This window comes from Strigops habroptila, chromosome 8 (assembly GCF_004027225.2).
Source record: "Strigops habroptila isolate Jane chromosome 8, bStrHab1.2.pri, whole genome shotgun sequence".
NCBI lineage: Eukaryota > Metazoa > Chordata > Aves > Psittaciformes > Psittacidae > Strigops > Strigops habroptila.
In genome coordinates this window covers 43,227,427-43,252,344 of record NC_044284.2, presented here as the reverse complement: position 1 = coordinate 43,252,344, position 24,918 = coordinate 43,227,427, and the positions used below count along the sequence as shown (strand labels likewise).

The following is a 24,918-nucleotide window of genomic DNA, read 5'->3' as shown; positions in this document are numbered from 1 at the left end:
CAAAAAGAGATTTACTATGAATAGAGGCACTTACATCAGACAAAAACTTCTTTCTAGTTATATAATAAACAGGAATTAGTTGGTTTAGTTTGAGAAACTCAGTACATTATAAAAATATTAAATTTATTCAAAGTTTTCTATAACATTTTAAGTTATATTAGTTCATACTTGTAACAGCAGGTTAGTAGCAGTCAAGTGATGAACTGCAATTATACTTTGTTGACGAAGTGTTACAGACAAGACAGTTTAACATTAAATAATTAGGTAGCAAGTATTCACCAAACCAATGAGTTAGAGACAAACTTTGCCCTCTGAGAAGCTAAATGGAAAAGCAACAATAAAGCTTACAGAACTTAGCTCGTACAATTTGCCTTGAAGGCGGTAGATTGGTTCCCTGAAATAGCAAATTGCAGAAATGAAGTTTTATTTCAGAAACATTTTCTCATTCTTTTCAACTCCAAACAATTAACTTTCAAACATCTGTTTATTATCTTTAAAATAAAAGGTTCAGCAAAGTCCATTATGCCATAAATAATCAAGTTTCAACATTTAAAATGCCAAGCTTTTTCTCCACTTCTTTAGAGAGAGAACATTCACTTACTTAAAAAAATCATTCATTTTATTTGTGTATTTTTGAAGAGTCTGATAATTAGTTGATTTTCCTTTTATGGGACACTCCAGAGTGATGACGGTTTCTGTGTTTGACACATGTTCCGGTACAGCTAGATAAGAAGGAAGTCTCTCCTCAGAGGGGAGAGACTAGTCTTTGAAGTCATTTCAGTATTTAGACCCTTCAACTTTTTTCATTTTAGTCCAAACCAGATATTACATCAAAAATGCCAGTCATGCTGGTCAGGCTGTGGACGACCACTACATCCCTGAAGCCGAAGGATTATTTTGAATAACATCTCAAAAATAACTAGGAATTTCTTGGTAGAAGGAAGAGGTTGGATTTCTATCCCCCAAAGCGCTGAGTAAAATTTCAAAAAATGCTAGAACTCTCATCTCCAGCAGCAGAATAGGAGACTTCCTGCAATGCCAGGTTTACCACCTGAGGGATCTAAATTCAGTGGTCATATTCGAAAACCTTGACCTTTCACCTCGTGAGCATTGTTTGACCAAATTGCACATGAAAACATCAGGAAGATGTTCAATGCCAGTAATTATTTATACAAAATGTCATTGTCTTATTTTTGCTAGAATTTGTTAGCTCCTTTTAAAGTATGCAGTAATTCCATAGCATTTTCTTTCTGTTTAAGACTTTGCAAAACCCTCAAAGTGAGCAGAAACTGAAGGTGTAGCATTTTCATTATTTTCATCTCATATAAAAAAGAGGACTGATCCTGTGAAGTACTGAGCACTGCTGGCCCACACAAAAGCAAAGAAAGAAGCAAAGCTCAGGAGCACTTAACATGTTGCAGAATCAATCCCATATTCTTATATGATAAAAAGAAACAAACAACTAATTTCAGTAATGAATAAATGATAATTCATCAGAGACAATCAACCAATTATTCTCTGTTTACTTTGAGAAAGGCCTATGAATCATAGTCAAAATCTTTGTAAAGTCAACTGAAAGCTTTCAGAAGAGGTGAAGGCAAATTCGCTTTTGCTTGATGAATCGCCCCTTCACTGCTATTAAGCTGTGAACATGTAAGAACGAGTAAAATGACCATCAGAAACCACACACAAGCAAGTACTCACCAGCACTTTGGATTCTGAAATTCAGAAATTTGCAGTTAATGACAAAATACATTGATGTGTAACATGAAAGATTCAATGCACTAAATGGCATGGGAGGAGAGACACTAACCAGCAGTGTGAGCAATAGCAGAAATATTAAGCAATAAACAATGATAACAATGAAAGTCAGGTTGCTCTGAAAAATTCAGTAAAACAAGGCAGTGATTTGATGATACATTTTATGTTTGAAGCAGAAAAGGTGAATGATACACTTACAACAAATTAACGCAGCCAAGAAAACCAAATAGCTTGGATTAACTTGCACATGCCATTATCCATTCTCTGTTAGGTGCCTACCTGATTTCCCACTGCACTTTTGTTAACCTGACTGCTTCTTTGTTGGGCACTAAGGGAAGCAGAGGAAAAGAGTTATACTGAAGAAACTCAAACTAAACCAGTTCCTGAGGAACAGAATTTAGCAGTAACAGTTACTTCTGATTCCAGCACAGAAAGCTAGAGCAACATAGAAACACAGCAAAATTGTTGCATATTTGTGCATATTTCAACCACGTTTTCTTACAGCATAGGAATGCCTGCTTATATCTGCCTGCTTAGGACAAAACAGACATGCACAGCAGACAGCTCCTACTAATCGTTTCCTTTGCAACATCATCCTACTTGGATTGGTAAAGGTTACTAAAAGCACAGAGAAATTGTGGCTCGTGTGCTTAACTTTGGAAACATTAGCCTCTATAAATATTCAAAAGAGACAAAAAGTAAGCCATTTCTTTCACTTAGCACAATACAACAAAATCCTCCCCTGCGGGAGGCTCCTTAATGGCTTTGTCTTGACGGTTTGTTTTGGATATTATTCTAATATTTATATGCACTTTGAGGGTGTAAATATAACCATGGATGAAGCTGTCACAAAGCTAGTTCAAAAACCTGGAATCATATAGAACAAAACAGATTTAAAATTAAACCATATTTAAAATATTTTGCTCAATTCTTGAACTCTGGTAATCTCAGTTCCTGAAAAAAAGCACACTCCTGTCTCAAGAACATACAAGTTGCCACTAATTCTAAAAGCATTTACATTATGTGGTGGTTTGTAAGTGTTAGGCTACAACATTAAAACACTGCTTGAAAGTGGAAGAAGAGCATTCAGAAAGCAGGCTTTGGCTACTCAACCATCAGAGTGGCCACTGGTGCCAGAAAGTTTTGTTTGGATTAGATTATACCATTTCACCACACATTGATTAACTTAAGAAAAAAGCATACATATTAATCAGCTACAAACACTGCTCTGAAAGAGTAAGATGTCCTTGGATCACAGCCTATGGGCCAATCCTGCAACTGCTTTGTGTACAGCTGCTCTTCTAAAGAATTGCTGAAGCACCAAACTCCACCATGTCCCAATTATGATCCTGTCCTGCAGATCATACTTTATCAAACCAGCAGTCCACATGCTGTCCACGGGAAAATCCACAAGGATGTTTATTCCATATGCCTATTCACTGGGCTTAGCTCTCAATCATCCAGGCCTTTTGGCCAAATAACACTGCATGCCTCTGGTGCATCGTCCCGAGTTGCACAAGTTTTGGTGCATAAATTATGACTAAATAACAAGTACACAGAAAACACAGCATTAATCTCTCAGCAATTCCAATCTGTTCTTTAAAAAACACACAACATGGCTTCAGGAAATGTAATTGCCATTCTTCTGGTTTGTTTTTTGTTTGTCCATTTTGTTTCTTTTTTGTTGTTGTTTTGGTTTTGTTTGGTTGCAGCTTTTTTTATTTTGTCACCTTAGGGAAGCTAATTAGACCACTAACATCATACTTCAAATCCCAGGCCTTTCAAGACAACAATTTGTCCTCCATTTACTGTTCTAAATACAAATTACTCTTTATGTAGATTGAAGCATGTAGCTACGTCTGGGTTACACCAACTGGAACCAAACCTAATTCCAACATTTCACCACTTGCTCTGCTAAATGAGACAAACATTAATATTCCAATTTCACAATTTCAAAACTACGCAAGGTTGTTCTAAATACTGGCATTCTTAAGTCCTTCTCAAGTCAATTCACATCTCACTGTACCTGCCTTAGGCCCCGCAACACAGTTTGAAATGTCATGCTCTTATTCTTATGAGCAATGTTCACAGGACTTACACTTATAAAACATTGCAGTCACGTGAGACAACTGGCCAGAAGACTTAGCTAAAGAAAGGAAACACTAAGGAATCTGGGGAATCTATAGTCCAGGACGATTAGATACTGCAGAAGCCCATATGCTACCCCAAAATTATTTTATTTTCCCGTTTTAACACAATTGCTGTAACAGTAATATGGTTATAGTTTGAAATGTGTATTTTCTACTGTTTAGCTCATTCATTAGTATATTTTACATTTTACGTTGTTCTTAGTTACCCAAGTTTTCTCTTCTAACTGAGCACAAGTCAGCAAAGATACTTCCCTTCCAATCCCTACAGAAACACTTGCTTAAACTTATCAGTGAACTTAAGCAAAGACCCATTTGTTATCTGTTTATACCCCATTGACAGCAGCTGGGGATTTCTAGATCTCAACTGGCAAAAGCAGCAGCAGCGTTCCCAAAAGATTTATCTTGGGCATTGCAACTCCTTGGAAAAGACACAGCAGTGAGGACCGCAGACTGAACTATGGGCCCCAGCAGCAGCATCCATGAAGGGAATTTTTCCAGGGGAGAGATATAATGAAATAGCTCCAGATACACTTGGCTCTCCAGAATCCAAGACTATAATATATGGAAGGTTCCATCTTGACACAAGGAAAAGTCTTTTCACAGTGAGGAGAGATAAGCATTGAAGCAGGCTGCATAGAGAAGCTGAAGAATCTCTGATTTTGGAAGTTTTCCAGATCTGATTGGACAAAGCCCTCAGTAACAGGGTCTGAACTCAGCATTGACCTCATCTGAGCAGGAGGTTGGACTATGCGACCTGCCAAGGTCACAACACACACCATGAATATATATGGAGTGTTTTTAGCAGGCTTTTTCCTGTCAGAAAAGGATGAAGAGAAGTAAATAGTAGGCAGGTTGTTATCTTGACCTCTAGAAGGCCAGCTACCATTCCTACAACATCCTGTCATTTGTCAAGGAAACTGATAAAGATATCTAGGACCTGCAAACAATTCTAGAGAAAGTTGCTCAAACCAAACACATAAACAGTGCCTGGCTTTGCTTTCTCCCCCCTCAGCTTAGTGAACTCCACATTTTAAACCTTCAAGGCATACTGCCAAAGATGTAGACCTTCCTCCACAGTCCTAACTAGAATAGGCCATAGTATAACAGGTACGGTGGTGCCAAACTTTGTTGCCAGCATCCCACATGGATGAAACCTGTTATGATTCCAAACACTGTTATGGCAAATATGGCATGAACATCATTGAAGAACAATTATTCTTCAAAGAGTGAAGACATCTTTTAACATTTTTACTAATGTCAAAACGTTGGTATGAAGTCCCTTAGGCACAAATTGCTGGAAGCTGAGGGAGAACATTCTGGAAAATATTCTCACAGCCTTTTCAATTAAGGCTGCGAACGTCAAACCAGGCCCTGCAGGGCATTCTGCTACTATTATTCTCTACAGCCAAACAGCAGGCACGCATATAATTCAGTGACATCCATTACTCTGAGCAAAACCATTTCACACAGAATCACAGCTCCCAAAATATGCAATAGCAACAATGTGGAAAGGCCACCAATATTATACATTTCTGTGGTCCTAAAATGGATATAGTGAGGGCATCAGCTTGCCAAAGCTGCTTCCCAAGATGCATGTGATTCCAGACCAAGACATAAGCTTCAGCTTCAGTAAAACCAGGCTTGTGAACTGGGGTAAAGAGTCCCCTACAGGCGGGACAGATTTAAACAGGGTGTATATAGAGAAAGAGCATATTTGGGACTTGGGAGCTTACATCTTCACTGTCCCACTTCAGGAGTTGTGTTCCGAACATACTAAAAAAATAAAAAAATTTAAAAAAAGGGAAGAAACAAAACCAAAACAAACAACAACAACAAAAAAACCTGACGGTGTCCTTATAAGAAAATCTCTATATACATACTTTGCAAAACCAATGAAGTCTTCATGGTTGGTGTTGATGTAAGAAACCTGAATATCAATCAGCAGCAGCACCTATTAGGGAGACAGAAGAGCAAAAAAAGGATGAGTAAGGTGGAGGAGAGAGATTGAGGGAAAGTGAGGGAGAAAAACAACAGAACTTCTTGGGTTTTTGCATTGCTGAATATTACTTTCATAATCAACCAAGCCTAAAGCAACAATATTTTCTAAATCCCACTACTTCTGTTCATGTGCTTGTTTAATAAGCTAGACTACAAAAGAGCTATTCCTTCTTATTATTTTTTTTTCCTGACAGACTTCATTTTTCACTATCTTGGCACTTGTCCACTTCATTAAAATCAATCACACATGGCCAGAGAGATTTTAATAATATACAACATAGATTCTAGCTCTATGTTTTGCAAGTTAAGCAAAATTCTAATTCAACAAAGAAATTGCTAAAATGCTAGAGAAAGCTCAACTCCTACCCTTGAACAGCTTCTTGAACACGTATAAGACTGCACTTTCCCCCCATTTTTTTCAGACTTCCATTTATCAGGAAGGAGCAATGAAGAAATCTATTGCTACCAAACAGTAGCATTTAATCTCCTCTAAGTGTACAGAGTTAGTTCTGTACAACTCCTCAAACACTGCATCACTCCCATATTATTCACAATTTCTAGAAGGTATCAGGTGCCTCACCCAGAAGCAAAACACAGTGGGGATTTGGGTTTAGCTCTTAGCTCAGAAAATATCCTCACTAGTATTCTATTAACAATAACTGCTAACAGCATAAATAATGATGTGAATATTTCTCATTAACCTATTTGATCAACTCTTCGCATTTACAGAAAGCTGATACTTTCTACTTTGTTCTGGGAAATTGCCGGGTATGCGCACACAATGAAGAATGGCATAATAAATAAATAAATAAATGACTGAACTATTTTAAGTAACTTGCATATTCTTCCAAATTTAAAATAACTGAGTGTGCTAACTAGAATTTCCTGCGAGTACAAGCCCAGCGGATACAAGTCTTTAAAGTTACTTTTAAGTCTACATTCACAGCACAGATTAAACGAAAAGAAGAAGGACATGCTGCGTAGCTCCCTAGCTCACACAGGAACAGGACTAGAAAGCCAGGAGTCCAGAACAACTTAGGAGCCCTGCCTAGCCTTTCTTCCCCAAATTTTTCTGTTGTCACACTCTGCACTACCCAGACAATAATTTTTATTTCCACTTCCAGTGGATTTTCTTGCATGTAATCTAACCTTCGAAGTTTCCTGGATTTGGAGTGCTTAGCTGAGTGATGAATGTTGGGTTGGGGGGGGGTGTTAACCTTTTTTTAAACTTGAAGGAAAGCCTGTCACTCCTGCAAAAGTCCCAGTTACAATTGCTTGTGGGCCTCACTGTAATTAGAACATGGGATGGGTATGCTAAAAAAACCTGGAAACAAAATAGATATTGGAAATTAGGATTTCCTATAACAATTCTAGTCTCATCTGTCAAAGCTCAATATCAGAGAAGCAATTCCTCTCCTGTGCTAAAACGTGAAGCCAGCTGAAAATGAAAACAAACAAACAAAAAAAACACCAATAAAAATCTTCCACTGTCTTACTGTACTTTGTACATAAGAACTTTCCTTCTGTCATGGATTAAGCCAAAACCAGGACATCTCCTTCACACACTTCCCCAAACCGTTAGATCTAGTCTCACCTGATCCTTGGTCTTCTCTTCTCTTTCACGAATGTAGCCAGCAACAATTCTTTCTGTTTCCTCACACAATCTTGGGTATGTTGCCAACTGAAAAGCAAAACTAAGGTTCCAACTTGACACAAGGAAAATTCCTTTCAACAGTGAGGAAAGGCAAGCATTGGAATAAGCTACATAGAGAGGCTGGAGAATCTCTGATTTTGGAAGTTTTCCAGATCTGATTGGGCAACTGGAAATTTACACCTGCAGGGTGGCTTCAGTAGAATACAAACAGGGAAGCCTCCAGCTTTCCTCTTTGGAAGAAAGCAATATTATAAGTGTTTGGGCTAAAAGTTAACTACATTACAAAATAAGTCTTATTTGCTATTAATGGTCATTTTCCAGAGAAACCAGAGACACCTAAATCCTTGTATTGTTTCTATGCTTCTGCTCCACAGAACATTGAGGAAAACACATTTTGGACATGTGCATCACAATTCATCAGCCTCGGCATGAGGTTTCCCCATGCCTCTCTTTTCTACTGTGCCTAATTCCGGAGTAGCGCTTTAAATAATTTCCAGGTTTCTTGATCTTTGAAGGCTCCACCTTGTGGCAATATCTTTACATCTCAACAACAATACTTGAAAACGCAAACAGCAGAACGCAACAGTAAATTTAGCCAACAGCACTGGGAAAAGAATCTGCACAATCAAGTCAAGTGACATATCTTGCAAGCTTTGATAGAAGTGAAAAAACCTGGAAAGAGTGCTCAAAATATTGCAGAGAATCTGTCTATGACCTTAGTCAAAAAGATTGTCACCTTTTCCTGTTTAAAGAAATAGCTCATTTACCTAATCATTGGTACAAAGAAAAAAAATTGCATTATTCAGAAAAATGCAAAGGATGTGACAAGGCTATTTCTCAACAGCTTCAGCATACTTGTGTTCACATCCTAAAACTGGTCCTATATTTGCTACTGTTAGGGTACCCTGCACTCTGAGACAATGGGAAAGACAGATGAACAGAAGAAGAGACAATAAAAGTAGCTAGGTTAGCTAAGAAGTCTACAAGAAACAATGGGGTCTTCTACAATATCACAGAGTAATGTGAGAAAAGAGAATTGAAAATCAGCAACTGTTAAGTTGTCAATGCTCCAGACAAGCAAGTCTCAGTATTTGCAGATGACAGCTTTCTTATGAAGGTGAAAAGTGTGAGAGAAAAAAAAGCTTCATATTAATATGTCTGACATGCTTGCTTAGCCGCTTCTGTGGGGGTGTGAAGTTTGAGATTTTATTCTACAAGTATAGACCAACCCAAGCACACACTTCCTGAAAACCATTCTCAAAGACCCATAGTAATGCCATATTTAGTTCTGATAAAGGTTATTTCTTAACTTATTACACTCACAGGATCTCAAGTTAAAAGTTTAACTGCTGCACACAACTTTCACATCAGGAAGTTCAATGCTCAGCAGTTCTTTCCAGTAAAGTGTTCAACATTTCTGTGCAGCAAGCTCATTTGTCAACACTAACACAAGGATATACAAATACAAGGGACATGACGTCTTCCTAGCTTTCCACTTCTAACTTCTTGACAACTGGAGATCAGACATTTTGGGGTTGTACATGAAAAAAGCACAGGAAAATTTGTGGACCCATTACATTGCAAAGAACTGTGGTGCTGCCTAGTAAATTTTCAATATAGAAGGAGCATTTTTCTCTCCTTGACAGATGTCTCTGAACACATTTGAGGTCTTTGCTCTAGAGAAGTTTCGCTGTTTCTTCCTCTTATTAGCACTGGAAAAGAAAACTTGAAAGTACAATTTTTTTTTTTTGCTGATGTACACATCCATGGAATTGCTGCCTACATTCCACTTGCATTACCAATGAAACCATGGTTTTAAAGAGGAAACTGAGGGCAACTCTTGACTCAAAAAAAAAACCCCATCCAATCATAAGGTATACATATGTTCAAAACACAGGAATCAGAAAATTAACATTTCCAGTATTACATTGTTTTGAAAGTTTTGCAGAAGTTGTAATTAACTTAAGAGAGTCTTACTCTGTACATCCAGTGACTAGGTCAGAAACCTCTTAAAATACCTTAACATGAAAGACAGGCTTTGTTATCTACTATACCATTACATTATACTTACATTACCAGATCTATTTGCAAATTACCTTTTTAGTGCACTTTTTGACAGTGTTGATTAACTCTTGCATGACCAGATCCACACTTTTTAAGCAAGGTCCTTTCAGCTTGACTATCTGTTTTTTAACAATGGCTTCAAACGCCATATCTGGAGTGAACAAACCTGTTCTGTGAACATAAAAGAATATGTAAGACAGTAATAAAAACATTGTACAAGGCAGTTATTTCTACTGAATTGCTCATATCTTCATTTTCAGGGGCTTGCAGGCGAGTAATAACAATCCCTACACAAACAGATTTCCACAGAACTAAATTTGCTCCTTTCTCTAAAAAAGTGTCATTGTGAGTAAGAATATAAAAGTAGAAACATGCCCTACTTCTCAAAGGTGAGAACTCTAAAGAGTACTGATGAAATGCAGTAAAGCCTCTTTAGCAGTGCATCAAACTTCAGAGAAGGGATGAATGGCAGCTGCAGCACTCCATGCACGATCACTTGCATATCAATCCTGTAAGACCCCTATTGCTGCATTTTTTACTCACAACAGGAAATGTGGTTCTGTTACTCAGAGTCCTATATGGAGGATTTCACAGTGGTCACTGCATGTTATATGAACCTACATAACAGATACCAGACAGGACCAGTTCTAAACAAATAGGCCTTACTTCTCTTTCAAACGCTGCTTACAAGGGTCTGTCTTGGTAGATACATCATATAAAAAAAGTAGACTATCAGTTCACTACCATAAATTGCTCAACAAGACCTTTCCATCAATAAGGAAAACTCCAGAAAAGTTGTAATACTGCACCATGGCTACTAGAGTCAACCATCTGAGAATGCACTAAACAAGTAATGCAACGAACATTTTCCAAAACACTAACAACAACAAAGCTTGTAAGCAATGCTTTCAAAAGATATTATGTACTCACAAGATGGGGGTGAAGGGGGAGGAACAACCAAAAAATACCCTCCAAACCCCACAAAAACCCAAGCTTTTTGGAATCTGTTCTATTGTCAAAAGAATAGAACAGAAAAATGGGTATGCATCTGATGTAGTGTCACTCCAAAACAGACTGATCATTCTGAAGTGAGATAATCAGGTCATTCCAAACTAAAAAAACAAATACCTCCTCTTCCTAAACCTAATAATACACTGCAGACATATCTACAAAATGAAACCTCAACCAACTCACTTGCAAATCAGTCGTTTCAAGAAATGATTGAAAATAAAGAGGAGTAAGATAGTGCAAGGAGTCTGCCACAATACAGGCTGAAAAGTTTTTTCCATATCAAGACACGAGCTTTCTCTCTAAAATTTATGACTTTTCAGGAATACAGGCTTAACAGAACTGCAGACACTACCAGAAAAAAAAAGCTATTTTTTTTCTTTGTAAAATAATTTTCCAGCATTTCCCAGTAACTTAAACCTCTTTGGGCAAACCAACTGTTTGGCTCAAAATAGCTACCTGAAAAACAGAAGTGTAAAGGAATGGAAGAAAAAAAGTCAGCTGCTGGGAACAGCACATGACTAGCATAGTCTAGCAGTCAGCAGCCAGTGTGCCCTCAGGTTAGAAAGACCACAAGCCTCTATAATGTGACTGGGCTTGAAAACATGGGAGCACTTGCCTGATACCATGTATGTTCTTGATGGCATAACTTATTTCTCTCCGAAGTTCCTTCTCATTGAATTCCATCTAGAGGAACAAAAGCATATGAGATCATATTGGAGAGGTTTTCAATAAGATAGAAGTAAGATAGAAAATATTACCTCTCCCAATATAACTGGAAGACAGGTGAGTTCAACTGGCAAAATAGTCGTTTCTAATGCCTCTAAACAAAGCCTAAGTATTATCAAACATTTAAACACTAAGGCAGCAGTAAGGATTGTTGAAAATCATGCACCCTTCCATTCAAGATATATCAACAGTTGGAATGATTTTACAGAATTGATAGGATATGTCAGAAACAGGATTTGGGAGATGCAATTTTTTTTTAAGCTTGGTTTCCTAAAGTGGTGCAATTTCTGTGATTATGGTCAGTTTATCCTCCCCTTCCCATTCTCCTGTTTTTCAACCAAACTTGAGAGGAGTGGTCTCAGTTATGAAGTTATAAAGCTTTTATTTAAGTTTCTTGAAAGACAGCTAGGTGGAAGAGAAGTTAGTGTTGTCACAAACAAAAGGATCATTACTTAAACCCAACTGTCATCTGTTCTGTTGGACTGCTAGTTGACCTACCACATTTAATCCTTGGAACCAGCCACGACTCTGTCTGGTTCTTACCCAACTTAAAGTTAGGGGATGTCAAGGCTGAACATAAAACATGTCGAGAGGAATCTTAGGAAGAGTGTAAAAATATAAAAAATGTGGACTAGAGATACAGTAGAGTTCATAGTGAGGGGAAACTAAGGCAGGGGTGGGGAGAGAGAGGATCAAAGAATATGCAACAACATTCATAGGAAACCAGGTTTCTTTAGTTCACATCCCACTGGACTTCTGTTTATTCTGTTACCCAAAGGTAACAAGAAGAGATGTATCAAGAGGAGAAATATTATCTCAAAATGCCAAATTTGGTTCTGCTCGACCTACCACTATGAAAGCTGGCTTTGGTTTAATGCACTGAATAAAGGAAGTAGAAAACACAGGAAACAACTATTTTCTATAACTCTAATTTTAATAGGTACTACCTACTTGAACACAACTTAAATTTACCAATTGTAGTTGTTTGCCTGCCTCATCTAACCAGAAGAAAGATGCTATTTGTGATAAAATAATAAAAGAGCAAGGAAAATAGTAAGAACTGGGACTAATAATGATATTCTAATTCCTATATTTCAGAATTCTTAGCATGTCTCAGTATCCAAAGCCAGAAACAAAGCCAAATGTCTCCATTATACCTTCATGTAACTCCTTCCACAATTAAGAGTGTATTCTTCCCATCAGACCTTAATCTTGGCTTTACTTCTATCAGTATGAACATAGGAATATATAAATAAAAAACAAAGCACACCAGCAAGATGGATAAATACCTTTACTAGTTCAAAAGGAAAACGTTCATGGAAAATACGATTGATTTTGGCACCTCCTGAAAGTTCTAATGTATCAACCTGATCTCCTGATCCTTCGATTCTTTTTTCAAAGTCCACTGAAAACTGTTGTACCATCCTAAATTTCAAAGGTGGGGAGAGGAGAGAAAGGAAAAAAAGAAAAAAAAAAGTCATAGAAGAAATGTGACAACAATCATACAAGAGAGAAGTGCTAAGTGTATTTTAGATTTTTTTTCTTCCTTTAGATGCTTCCTCTTCGAAGAGGTAAATTTGAATCGCACATGAACATAGAAGCAAAAAAAAAAAAGGAGGGGGGGGAGGAGGGAGAGAGAAAATGGCAGACCTTTCAGGTGAAAAGGAACACAATATTGAGTATCAAGCATCCCTGCAAACAGGCCAAGGAAGGAAGCTGCATGAAGCATTGCCCTTCTTCCTTAGAGTTAAAACCACAGTAAAAGATTCCACTTCCACTTGATTCTAAGTCAGATGAACACTCATCTCTGTTCTATCACTTAACAATAACGTTATCAAAGCCTCAGCAGACACACATATTTTGTGGATGAGACCCAAACTGGACAGTGACTTTAGCAGTGCAATTCCTCCAACAAAGAACAATCATATTCAATCCATGACTCCTTGAGCCCAAAAGGGTCAACATCTGCCAGGTCAGTTTTAACACAAAGCACAGATGGCACATCACATCACATATTTTGCTGCTAGTGGTCAGAGGTATACTCAGAGAGGCAACCAGTAACAAAGAGGTTTTCACCCACCACAATAGACTCTCACTTAAACATTAAGAATGGCTGCACTAAAGCAAAACGAAGGCCATATCATGACAGTCACCAACAATAAGTTCCTATGAGAACAGAGCAAGCACACAGTAATACTTCTCCAGAAAACTCTCTTGGCCTCAAATTGCTGTTCATGATTCCATACAGGAATCTGTCCTTGTACTTACTAACCTTAAATGTCTTCCCCATCCCAAAAAATGTGCCTAGCTGCTTTTGGAAAGCACACAAAATTTTAGCATTCGTTCCTGCAGCAAAGAACAGTCTGTAGCTTAGCTGTGCATTAATCATAGATAGTAGCCCTTCATGTAATTTTGATCTTGCCATCTTTGAGGTCTGTGTTGCTGATCTTTCTACTTTTCCTGTTCCGCTTTCCCTCTTTTCTAGGATTACTATAATTAATTTAGGACAAACTCTGCTGAAGTTGTAGGATAAATTAAGTGTTCTGGAACATCAAGCACAGAATTCTTTGGAGTTTGCAGATAGAATCCTTAACCATATCCAAATCTTTAAATTTAAAGCCATTACAAAGCAAAAGAATTAAAAAAAAAAAAAAAAAAGAGAGGCAAAACAAACTTATACAAACTAGAAAAGCAGACAAAAGATCACTCACTGCAACAGGGCTTTCGTTTTTCTGGTTGGATCTTCTGGTCTGAAATTTTTGTATACCTCTACTTCATGTTCTATAGAAAGCAGCTGATTCTGAAGTTTGCTTCTGAAGGCTGGGAGGGTATCCCGAATATGATTGGTAAGTTGCTAAAAAGCAAATAAAAGTCCTTTTTACTGTTAATAAAGATGAAAGCTGGAGCACAACCGTCTCCTTCTGAGTGCCAAGCACATCATAGAATCATAGAATAGTTAGGGTTGGAAAGGACCTTAAGATCATCTAGTTCCATCACCTAGTCCCTGCCATGGGCAGGGACATCTCACACTAGACCATGTCACCCAAGGCTCTGTCCAACCTGACCTTGCACACTGCCAGGGACGGAGCATTTATCACTTCTTTGGGCAGTCTGTTCTAGTGCTTCATCACCCTCACAGTAAAGAACTTCTTCCTTATATCTAACCTGAACTTTCCCATGTTTTAGTTTAAACACGTTACCCCTGGTTCTATCACTACAGCCCCTAATGAAGAGTCCCTCTCCAGCATCCTTGCAGGCCCCCTTCAGATACTGGAAGGCTGCTATGAGGTCTCCACACAGCCTTCTCTTCTCCAGGCTGAACAGCCCCAACTTTCTCAGCCTGTCTTCATAAAGGAGGTGTTCAAGCCCCCCGATCATCCTCATGGCCCTCCTCTGGACTTGTTCCAACAGCTCCATGTCCTTCTTATGCTGAGGACACTAGAACTGCTCACAGTACCCCAAGTGGGGTCTCACAAGAGCAAAGTAGAGTCATCAGCCATGACCTGTGCTAGTTTGCCAGTATAGTTCCTTTTGATTTTTGAAGCAATGGAGACTGCTAAAGAGCAATACAATACCCCTTTTGCATACACATTATAAGGAGGCTTGAAAAATTCCTTTGTCCTCTCACTGAGTCCTGTTACTACATACTTGCTTAGTTACACACAAAAAAAGTTATACACATTACACATGTAATTTGAAAATCACCTGTCATCACTCAGCTCTCATGCCACCACTCCCATTTTGCTGGTTTTCCTAAGGGTGCTTCCCAATTCGCTATATACTTGTTCAGCATGACTCCTTTACTTCACAGCCACAAGACAAGGTCAGACAAGGAACAGATTCTGAGCATCCACAGCCCACTAAGAACAGACATTGAGGGAAGTGTAGACATACAGAGTACCTACTTGGCACTCTCCCCCCATTGGAAAAATCACTTCTACACGATTTCTGCTCCCTTGTACAAAGTATACTAAAGGAAATAGATTTTGCCCTCATATTACTGATTATAGAACTTCATCTTTTTTAAACACTTGATTTTTGGCTGAAAAGGTTCTACCACTCAAGACTAGCAGTTTTCATTTCTGAAAATCTTCCTAGAAGTATTGGAAAACACATTGAAGGAAAGTAGAAAACTGCCTACCAGATCTGTGCTTAACTTACCTCAATTACTTTTGCACATATATGTTGTAATGTCTTTGAACAGCACTATCAATGTTTTACCTGTGCCATAAATTTCTCATGCACTGTACCTGTTCCTTGATTAAACCAAAGCAGACTTCTTGCATTATGCTGCAAACCCTCTTCCCAAACCAAATCAGACAAGCTATAAATATTGTCAAATACCAAAATATGTAAACTCAAAATAAAAGTTGTTCAGCAGATCAACAGGCACAAAAATCAAAAGCTGGAGTTTCCCTGGAGCACCACCTTGTGGATGCAGAGAAATTGAAATATTACCTGAAACCACAAACACTAATAGGTCCCTAATATCTTAGGGGCAAAACTTCTATAGATCTTCCCATATATAATATTCTACACACAGTAACAGTAATAGAAGACCAACATAATGAAATAGGTAAATTTATATAACAGCTCACAAAAAATAAGTGAATAGTAAAGCAAAGCAAGCCAGGACAGATAAGATGATCCAAAGGCATATGCAGCTCATGCTTCAATCTCAAAACTAAGACATGTGGATTAAACTTTCAAGATATAAAAAGAGGCAAAACGTCCTAAACAGATAAAATCGCATGCTACAAGCAAGTTCTTGCATCCTGCTGAAGACTTTGGTTCTGAGGCACAAATAAATGGCAACAGCATTCTTTTTGGAAAAATCCAGAGCAGACCATAACTTTGCTGTCAAGTTACACCTGCAAAGTCACTGTAGCAAGAAATTAAGCAGGTCAGCCACTAGTTTCCTAACTTAATCAATAACTTTTCTGCTATTTCCAGCTGCTGTCCAAAATAGACAAAGCCAGGCTAACATGGTCTTTGTCTATTCCAGACCAAAGTCTGTAATTTGAAAGTGAACTGGAAAAAACACTATCAAATACTTGTAGGAATGCCAAGAACACTGGTCAGCTGATTAAAAAAAAAAAAAAAAAAAAAAAAAAAGAGAAAACAGCATCACCAGTAACTTTAGAGAGGCAGGCCCTCTTCAAACTTGCTGAGATGCATCATCATTAGGGTCACATGCTATTCAACCTAATGGATGGCATTATGAAATGAGTAATACCCAAAGACGAGAGAATTATATATTCTTCCAAAGCTGCTGTAGGCAGTGTCTTTATTAGGACAGTATACTATGGGTTTCTCCTCCAAGTAACTGGAAAATAGACCTCTATTTCTTGCTGAAGGAAGCTCTGTTCTGGCATAGTTTAGCATGAACTCATAGAAACAAACCAAAGGTTTGGGCAAAAATAAAGGTAGTGTGAAAAGTGTGTTCCAATTACTGATTTGTCATTTATATCGTTAGTACACAGTCACTGTTTCCTTCAAGAACTACAATAAAGTGTAGATTTTGAGGTTAAAGTACAATGAACCCTCGGAACACATGATTTCTAAAAATGTAAAAATGTCATTTTTTTTTTCCCCCCTACTTTCCAAATTTGAATTCTAAAAATCCAGCTAGAAGAAATGCGATAGGAATAGGATGGTATACTTCCAGAAGGGAGACAAATCTTATTTTTTGTGTCCATATTCAGTATTCAAGAGAACAGGGGAGTGCAGACCTGTCAGTAAACGTCAGAGACTACATCTCACAGTAAGTTTTTGTATGCTACATGTAATATACAGCTTTGCTAATTACATTGTGAAAATTAAAAAGCTTAAAAGCAGGACAGAATAAGTAAGGTTCACTGACCATCATTCATTTTAAAATAGATTTTATATTGGTCCTATCATTATAAAACTGCCTTTCACCACACGGCTTCAGGTTTTACCTGGTTTAGAACTTTTTGGAGATAGGGTGTTCCCATCCGATCTGCCATGTGCCTATATGCTGGGTGGGAAAGAAAGAATTTCCTTTCTGCTAGGAGAGCTGCCTTAATGTCCTTCTTCCCATCAATGTCTTTCTGGCTTCTGTTTACAACACCAATATAACCTAAAACAACACAAACCCAATGGGTAAGTCAATGCAGCTATTGCCTGAGCTACTGTATTCACATTAAATCGAACTAGACTACCTCAATTCAAACAAAGCTTTCCAATTTAGGCATTTCAGATATTGTTTACAAGTACTCAGCAACCTTAACAGTGTCTAAATTGTTCATCCTGTTTATGTATAACAAATATACTTCCTTTTAAATCACTGATTCAAATACAGAAATATCTGAAACTTTGATGTACCCCCCCCCAAAAAAACCCCACAAAACAAAAAACAAAACACCGACTCAGGTCTACATAGATAAATTACATGATATTAGCAAAATAGAGGAAAAAATTTTTCTCTTTTGCTGGAACAACATGCTCCATGGGAGGAGATAGTGTTCTCATCAGTAAATTATAGCTAGAACCAAAATTCTTGATATTGTTAACAGTATGAACAACTGTGGCAGTGGCTGCCAGAACAACCACATGAGAAATTTCTGAAAGGGTTCACAACTTGATTTACAGTGAGCTAACTAAAGCTCTGGTGCTTGCTTCAGTCATATGCAAAGGAAAAAAAAAAAAAAAAAAAGATTCTTTTGTTACAAGAAACAATCTGGCACAGGAGAGAAAATTGGCTAACAACCTGCGCTGACATTTCTTGCTTCCTCTGGAATATGCAGTGTATTTTCCACACCCATTTTAAAAACAGAAAAAAAGATTAAAAAATCACTTTATTTGTATCAAGTCCAGCACAACCTTTGATTCACCTCCAGGCCCCCAGACACCATCTTTATCCAAACCACTTTCCGGACTGCAAAGAAGATAAGCAACTGAACATTTGCACCTCTACGAAGAGGAAGCAGTTTGTTTTCTAGAATTTCTCTTGCATCTGTTCCATCATCCATCAGATCCAGTTTTGTGATCACACCGATAGTCCTAAGGCCTGCCCAGGATGAAGGCAGGGGAAAAAAAAAAAAAAGGAAAGAAAAAAAAAAAGATAGTGAAGAATCATTCATATTCAGGAAGAACAATTACATCTTACAATTATATAACATGTGACATTCTCAAAGTTTGTATCACACAATACCAGCTACAACTGCACATTATGAAATGTTTGGAAAAGAAGGGATCATCATTGACAGTGCTGAAACGTGTTTCTCAAATCTCTTACAAGGCTCAGCATTCCTGTGATATGACTGTATAAAATTTATAATGCAAGTATTATCTAGAATGCCCACCAGCACCATAGTCCATTTTTCTAGGTACCACAGAAATTTCTAGATAGGCATTGCTCCACTTGCTTATAAGACATAGTAATAAAATTTTAAAAACACATTTACAGCATCATTACTGGAATGACACCGAGCTAACAAACAGTTACTGTGATGTTGAAGCCTATATGAGAATGTACATATACACATCTACATTATAAATTATATTTTACACAAGGGCTGGCAATAATTATTACTTTCAATTATGTTACTACATTTGAGAATGAAAAGTGGTTACGTTCAATCGTGCTTACCTTGAGGGTCCACTTCCTTAGCTAACTTCAGTGCATCTGAGTTGGCCAGATCAGTGTTAGCTGGAGTCACTGCCAGTATCAGACAGTTTTCGCGAGAGATAAACTGCATTATCATGTCTCTGATCTGCTGCTCGATATCTGGAGGCTGATCCCCTACTGGCACTTTAGTGATTCCCGGCAAATCAATAAGGGTCAGGCTTAATACTATAAGGAAAACACAGGATGAAAGTGGTTAGCACACCAGACATGTCTAAAGAGGTCTACACACCTATGGCTGCAGACAAATTTTAGTCACATAAAATCTCACATAAATTACCTTTACAGGTACATAAATATTGTCAATGGTTCAAACAAAATGCCTGACAATCTGAAAAGTACACTTTTTTTCTGCTGGTCTTTCATCTCTAGGTTAATTAGTACTATTTAATATTTTAAACACTACAAGTGGCATAGGGAATGATACTTCTACTGAATATCCTCAAAGGCTCTTAGACAAATGAGCTATCTTTCTGAGCTTTGTTTTGTTCTGGTAATCAGTCCCTCTCTGACTATGCTTTTAACATTGTCTCAAATTGAGAAATTTTGGGGTATGTTGTTGTTTTGGGTTTGGTTTTATTTGGCGGGTTGATTTATTTGTTGTTTCGGGTTTGGTCTTTTTTACTCTGCAACTTCTGAAGTAAAGTAAGAAACGTGAAAAAGTTTATTCATTAATAAAATCTGGTTTGTTCTGACATGATTTCTCCAGTACAAGCCACAGTTTCAACTAGAAGCATCCTAGCTTGTTCAGCCTGTACTAGGGAAACAGGCTACCCTTCAGAAAAATGAGAAAAATGCAATTCCTAGAAAGGAAACACCAGAAGTATATTTGGGTTCTGGCTAATACAGAAAACAGTTGCTGAACTGATCCTCATTAAAAAAAGTAAGAGCATTAGGTAGGAAATTTTCATTTTCTCCTGGAGTCAGTATGTTCAAACAACAAGCTTTGAGGCAGGGCCTTTAATTCAGCTTCTCTCCAGTTGGCTATACCATAACTGTATAGCAGAGAAACGTTCAGAGGCATATGTTTAGAGCCAAGACTGCTCACAGTATATCAAAGGGAGGTTCAGCATCTCTTTAATTACCTCCTCTCTTATTTTAATCTTTCTGTCCTTTGACTCTCCATGAAGACATCAGATGAGGTGGTTAGAAAAATAAAGTGCTTCAGTCAACCATACCACTTTTCTCCTGTAGTCAAGACAGAGCCAATGCAAAACATTTTCTCTAGATTGCCTTCATTAAATTGGGCAGATGGCAACCAGAGGAACTAACTTTGATCTACACTGAGGGTCTACAACATAAAGCAGCTTCAAACACCATTATTGTCTAAATATATTTTTAATGACAGCAAACAATAAACATCCAATAGGGCAGGGAGACATAATGACTTCCTAGATCACTGATTGGGGAATCCATCTGGAAGGTGGCAAAAAGAAGTTTTGCCACTAAAGTCTCCCATCTCCTATCATTTGTCTTTACTAGTGAGTTACTATCTAACGGTATATGTACTGGAGGAGAGATTGGTTTCATCCTGATGCAGTGAGAATATTTTTAAATCATGAGAATATTAAATGGAACAGAGTCTGCATTCTGCCCAGCTCTAGTGGCAACAGCTTTCTACCGTAGAGTGGTTTTGTAACACAGAAGTTGAGGATTCTTCCAGATGCATATCCACTTTCGGTTCAACTCAGTCTCAGAAGTTTTTTTATCCCAGAAGACTTCTGACTGAGCAATGAGAACACATACAAAAGGAGACAGCTAGACAGAGCTACATAACCCACCACATAACAGAAATATAAAGTAGCATGATTTTACCTACCATGTGGAGAATATATTCTTAAGTTTATAGGAACTGAAGAAATGCCTTTGTTCACTCCTGTTACTCTATCTGTTTCTACTTCAATTTCCTGACGAACTTCATCAAAATCAGTAAATTTCCTCCCTTTGCAGTGTAGAAATTCAGCATACTCTGTGAAAAATATCAATAGCAATTCTGTATTTCACAGGCTTATAGACTTAGACATCCATTTTCAAGCCCCTAGTATTCTTCAGAAGCATATGTACAAAAGCATGTCATCATGAGTATCAGGAAAGCATTATATATGAGCACATGCTATAGATGTGATTGCACAGATGAAAACCAGCCTACAACAAGAAAGAGCTAGTTAAAAAGTCAAGTTGAATGAATCTGATTTACTGCTTTTAGCTTCAGCATGTCATCTTCTGGAACAACCTAAAAGATTCAAATAGATACCATTTACACTAATAGAACAAGGAACAGATTGTGAATCAGAATTGAGTTTTCATCTGATTTCATGTGCCTGCAATACATCGCTAAATTGAACAAAAGTCAAGCTCTGTATTATCAAAGATTATTAGCATTTGCTTTCAGAAACTAACAGCCCATGCTACATGATTTTAATAAAGGAGTTCTGTATATTTTTAGAAGTTCATAATGAAAATAAGATCACTTAAGAACATCATAATGTTTTTAACGCAACTCATTTCCCAAAAACTTCTTGTCATCTAAATCCAAACCATATATAAGAAGTTTGTAAAAGCTTTTATTGATATAGCTGTTATTTTGCTTAAGTGGGAGAACACAATTCTTAAGTCTTCAATTATCATAAAACTTGCCCTCTTACCTTTTGGGCATCAACCAGGAATCAAGGATAGATACAGTCTAATTTGTTAGACTCGAACTTGACACTATGTCCCTCCCTGTTTTGACTCCTGAATCCAAATATGGATACTAATTTCCTTCCCTAGAGGCGCAAAACCAAAAGCACATCTCAGGATTTTAGAACTGGGGTTTCTTCCTTTATAACAGAACACACAAGTTTATCTCACAATAGCAAGGCTGTAATCAGAAGTAATGACATAAATGGTAACAGACATAAGCTCATATCCTGATCCCACTCTAAGCAATAGGCCTGGAGAAAGGCTGAACAAAGTTCTGTATGTTCCAGTTAATTTCATCCTGCAATCAAGACCTGATCTCAAAAGTTCCATTTGGATGTTTCTTCCCCAGAAAACATTTCTTGGTAAACAGCCCTCAAACACCAGAGCAAAGAGCTTGCTTGGTACTCAGAGAAGGAACAGAAGCTCAGAAGATCTGATCCAGGAATACAAACTAATTGAGAGCCTTATGTATCAGTACTGAAATTTGTTCCCCAGAAGTTGCTTTATTACTATTGACAGAAGTGTTAAAAAAACAATAGTCAAAACCACACATGAAACCAATAGTTAAAGCAAACTGAGGGTAAAAAAAAAAAAAAAAAGGAGAGAGAGGAGGGGAAAACAACAAGTACCAACCTTTCTGTGCTACAATACCATAATTCCTCCAGATTCCAAGGCAGGGGACAGGAAAACCCACGCTTGTTAAGACAAAAATAATACATCTCATTTTAAAAATGAGAGCACCTAACAAAAACCTCCATCTCATTTCTGGTAACTTAAGAATTCCAGCATCTCTTATATACCTTTTTAGTTCTAGCAGCAAAATGACAATGAGTAGGAGTTCTGTATGTTTCATCCTCAATTATTTAAAAAAAAAAAAAAAAAAAAAGAGAGAGAGAAAAAAGGAATATTCAAATATTTTGAAGTGAAAGAGAACATGGCACACAAAATAAAATACTTCAGTTTCTCTAGCACATTTCAGAATTCACATATGTAAAATTTGTCATCTCAAGGTTGGGAAATAGCTACCTACTGAAAAAAGAATTGACAAGTGATTCTTATTTTGTCCCAATTCTTCATGCACTGCTCCTGTCATAAAATAAACATACTCTCCTTAGTCACTTTCCTCCCTCCCCAGTGGTTCATCAGACTCTCTCAGAAAAATATTTCACAATCCAATAATTAATACTTGGTGCCTAGTTGTAATCAGTTGAGTGACTCAGCTGATAGTCAAGGAAGCTTTTCTCTTTGTTCCACTAAATGCTCTGTAGTAATTGAAAGAGTCCTAATTGAAATGGCTTCAAGGTAATTCAAATGAAAACATTAACTAATTTTTAGATGTGTTAATATTTATCAATAGCTCATTCCAACCAGTGACATCTGTGGTCCCACTAGTTCTGAAGGAATAGACTTTACAACAGTTCATAACCTGTGGTGCCACGCACAGCCTTCAGAATAAAAATTCAAACGAACAACAAGCACTTTGTTTTGCTCCTTTCAGCTCTTAGCCTGTCCTTGGCAGTGCTGCCTTTATCCAGATTGGATAAGCACATGCTTTAATGCACTCTGCAGTTTTCAGCTTTCATACACAGAAGAATACTAGGAAAATATTTTATTTACATTTTTGTGGAAATAGACATGAAGCCACACAAGAAAAAGTAATCTTGCCTAAAGTCTAGTTTTCATATATGTATTTTTCAGATAAAGCTGAATTAAGAGAAAGAACAATTAGCTAGAAAATTAAAATATTGTCTTTGCATGAGTCCCTCCCCAGCATCCTTGTAGGCCCCCTTCAGATACTGGAAGGCTGCTACGAGGTCTCTGCACAGCTTCTCTTCTCCAGGCTGAACAGCCCCAATTTTCTCAGCCCGTCTTCATACGAGAGATTTCGGTGTTTTTTTTAAAAAAAACCTCCTTGACCCACATCAAGCTGAACCCAAGACCTTCTAAAGTCTGACAGAGCCCACAGATTTTACCCTATGCAGAATAATCTGCTACTAGAGGTCAAGAATTTACCAAGATGAGGCACCTGGACTCAGGACTCTTCCCCACGTGATTTCAAGCAGAGTTGTTCCAAGTCTGTGGTAGTATCCAGTCTAACATATTCAAGAGTTAAGTCTCCAGCTTGGAGTTTTTCGAAAAGGTGACTTATTAAATAGTGCTCCTATAGCAAAACAAATAAACATATAGCAAAGGGAGAATACATTCTATTACTTCATATTCTATCTGTCAGTCCCTTAGGGAGATGTCACACAAGCAACAAGAGTCTTGTTAGCTTCAATGAAGCATCCCACAAAGCGTCAGAATGCTTTTCAAAAGAGTAATTTCAAAAGAGTGATTTAAAAAACATGCAAATAAACAACATGAGCTTAAGTACATCACCTTTTCTTTGATGGTGGATCAGCTTTTTCTGAACAAAGTAAATGCAGTCAAATGAACCCATTTCAACCCTAGCAAATCATTCATTAGTTCTTCATTGAACGGAGAGGCAGTATCAAAAGCCCCTGTTGCCTTATCCAATCTATAATCTCTCTTCTAATTCTCCATTTCTCTAGCTCTTCTACCATGCTGAAGATCAAATACTCAGAACTCAGCCATCCCACTGCTAACCTTCAAGCAGCCAGGCTACAAGTACCCTGGTATTTTCTGAAGAAAAACCAGAATATCCTGTCAATGCAGAGGATGACAAGAATATTGTAGCATGAGAGATTTAAAAAAATTAAAGTAGTGTAGATCTGATGAAATAAGTAGCATAAAATACCAGGTCATGCTCTTAGGAACCAGTGAAATGCTTAATTGTAAGGGTAAACACTCATACCGGGGGGGGGGGGGGGGGGGGGGGGGGGAAGCATTCTTTTTGATCCAAGTCTTTCACATTCTTGAAAATGTTCTGAAGAAGAAATGTATCTCTCTTTTTTCGACCTTCCTTTACACATCACACATTCTAAACCTTCAATCACTCACACAGATATTCTCCAGGCATTTTTCTGAACGCTACAGAGGCAGAGCTCTCACCAAGATCTTTCCAAGACTGAAAAATGTAGAACTACTTTTAAGACTGAATTTCTGCTGATGCATATTTACTTCTGTATTTTACGACAGCATGACATCAGTGAATTGTGTTCTGTTAGAGGTCCGCTGCAATCACCAGGTTCTTTTCCAAAAACCAGCTATCTAAACACTAACCTTTCAGTACAGAAACAGCTCTCATTGTAGCTGAACCT

The 24,918-nt window shown here is 37.6% G+C and overlaps 1 protein-coding gene across 8 annotated transcripts in view; it reads right to left on the bottom strand.

Annotated features, from left to right (window-relative positions):
* The window catches only part of DNM3 (dynamin 3), a 176,823-nt gene that overhangs the window by 129,412 nt on the left and 22,493 nt on the right, over positions 1 to 24,918 (bottom strand). For 5 of the 8 annotated variants that reach the window (XM_030494442.1, XM_030494443.1, XM_030494444.1 and 2 more), the window contains exons 3-14: positions 20,835 to 20,984; positions 18,980 to 19,183; positions 18,299 to 18,397; positions 17,307 to 17,467; positions 14,076 to 14,218; positions 12,654 to 12,789; positions 11,255 to 11,322; positions 9,660 to 9,798; positions 7,504 to 7,590; positions 5,792 to 5,862; positions 2,041 to 2,089; positions 365 to 394 (exon numbers count right to left, since the gene is read on the bottom strand). In XM_030494442.1, the coding sequence (XP_030350302.1) occupies positions 365 to 394; positions 2,041 to 2,089; positions 5,792 to 5,862; positions 7,504 to 7,590; positions 9,660 to 9,798; positions 11,255 to 11,322; positions 12,654 to 12,789; positions 14,076 to 14,218; positions 17,307 to 17,467; positions 18,299 to 18,397; positions 18,980 to 19,183; positions 20,835 to 20,984 (1,337 nt within the window). The remainder of the gene's footprint in view (positions 1 to 364; positions 395 to 2,040; positions 2,090 to 5,791; positions 5,863 to 7,503; positions 7,591 to 9,659; positions 9,799 to 11,254; positions 11,323 to 12,653; positions 12,790 to 14,075; positions 14,219 to 17,306; positions 17,468 to 18,298; positions 18,398 to 18,979; positions 19,184 to 20,834; positions 20,985 to 24,918) is intronic. The other 3 variants (XM_030494447.1, XM_030494448.1, XM_030494449.1) reach the window with 1 other exon arrangement.